This window comes from Meles meles, chromosome 15 (assembly GCF_922984935.1).
Source record: "Meles meles chromosome 15, mMelMel3.1 paternal haplotype, whole genome shotgun sequence".
NCBI classification, from domain to species: Eukaryota; Metazoa; Chordata; class Mammalia; order Carnivora; family Mustelidae; genus Meles; species Meles meles.
This window is the reverse complement of record NC_060080.1, coordinates 61,253,497-61,255,394: the sequence shown is the minus strand read 5'-3', so window position 1 is coordinate 61,255,394 and position 1,898 is coordinate 61,253,497. Positions and strand designations below refer to the sequence as shown.

Sequence of the window (1,898 nt, the reverse complement as noted above, 5' to 3'; positions counted from 1 at the left end):
GCCAAGCAGAGAGCCAGATGCAGGGCTCTATCCCAGAACCCTGGGATCATGACCTGAGCCGAAGGCAGAGGCTTTAACCCACTGAGCCACCCAGGTGCCCCTACCTGGGGTCTTTCATATAGAAATCTATGAACTCATCATTTCTTCCTCTCTTCTGACTATTCACCATATTCATTTGTTTTATTATTTTTCTTTTTGACAGATCCTGTCTCATGTTTCTCTGTATAAATAGCACAGGAAGACAACAGCGCCATGCAAGCAGAAGCCCAGAGAGGGGGTGGGTGTAACACCAGAACTCACATTGGCAGACACAAGAGTCTACACTAGAGCCTTTATGGGGAGTTGGGAGCACCTTTGGGAGCCTGAGCCACAGGCATAGCCCGGGCCTTGGTTTGAGCCTTGGCCTTTGGCTGGTTGAGGCCAAAGGTTGAGACCCTTGGCAATACAGCACCCACACGTTTCCTAAGCTTGGGGTGAGCAATGTAGGCAAGTTGACTGAGCTTACACCTACAGCCACTTAGTATGCTGGGTCTGATCTCCTTGGGCTTGATTAAGGCCTTCATAGCCTCAGCACATGCTCTCACGGCCTTGGTGGAGTTGTCCTGCACCTTCTTCAGGCCCTTATTGTTATGCTTCCTGGCAAAGCACATGCTCCTCAGGAACTCAGTGTCTATCCTCTTAAGATTCTGATCTTTGTGACCAGGGTTTTTAAAAATGCTGTTTCTGTGCCATTTTTGTGACTGGTTGTCTGTGGTACAGTTCTTGGACTTGGCCACGTCTGCATGAAGCCTGCAGCCCCTGAACTGTCTGGGACTCCCATATTCATTTATTCCTTATGTCAGAAGCAGAAGCAACACTGGAGAAACAGCATGATCTTATATCTCATTTGCCCACAACCCTCAGAATTTTCATGATATCCTTGTTAGCACTGACAGGCATATATGGTTGTGTGCATCTTTCACTCTACCACCAATCACTGCCGAATAATTTCTAAAAGGACAAAGTTTCACAATGAATAGGTAGTTATAAAGTAGGTCTCACAACTACATATTTCTTTAGGCAAAAATTCACAGAAGCTAAACGATAGCTTCTATAATTGTTGAATACAATTCTAAGCACTTGAACCAGGTGTTTTTTTTCCTTTAAACTCCCTACAAGTGTGTTAGGCAATGTTATTCAGCATCTGAGAACATTGGCAAACAACTGTATGTGCTCAGTCACCTAGCTTCATTTAGATCACAAGGGCTTACTCCAGTGAGCAACTTGTGAATACAATCTGATGTCAGACATGGAGAAGCACAGATGACAGTGGCTTTATGCTCATCTTGTTTACGCCTGGGATATATATTTGTTGGAAGTCCCCCTCCCCTCCCCACTATCTTTTAGGTACCTGAAAGGAACTCTGAAAACATCGATACCCCATTTTCCTGCTTCCTACCTGCATTTCTCTAAATAATCCGATCTGAACTTGGTCTGCAAGTATTAGGACTCGTGTGAACTGTAATTAACAGGCATCCTGTTAGCTGTAATTAATTAAAAGGCAGTTTGAAATTAGCAATACTTTGATGGTGATTCCAGCCATTTGTATTTTTTAACTGAACTCACTTTAAAAAAAATTTTAGTACTGTTTTGACCTTGCTCCCTGATTTTTCTTCGGATAGGCACTTCGCAATCCTGGAGCACTCTCCTTTCAACAATCTATTTACCTATTCCCCCTCTTATCACTTCCACTTGGGTGGGGCTGGCGCATCAGGAGGAAGAAGTGCCCAAACGGTTCTTCAGGATCCATCCCCACACACATAGGTTCTCAATGCAGAGATGTGCCCGGGAGAAAGAGACTCAACCCTCCACCTCCGGATGATCAGGCCCAGACACGGCCCTAATGAGAAAATACCCTG

General features: G+C 44.8%; 1 protein-coding gene across 1 annotated transcript; it reads right to left on the bottom strand.

The window, feature by feature from the left end:
- Positions 1–332: 332 nt before the first annotated feature.
- Positions 333–650, bottom strand: LOC123925681 (60S ribosomal protein L29-like). Its single transcript, XM_045979045.1, has one exon. The coding sequence runs from the start codon at positions 648–650 to the stop codon at positions 333–335; it is 318 nt and encodes a 105-aa protein (XP_045835001.1).
- Positions 651–1,898: the final 1,248 nt, after the last annotated feature.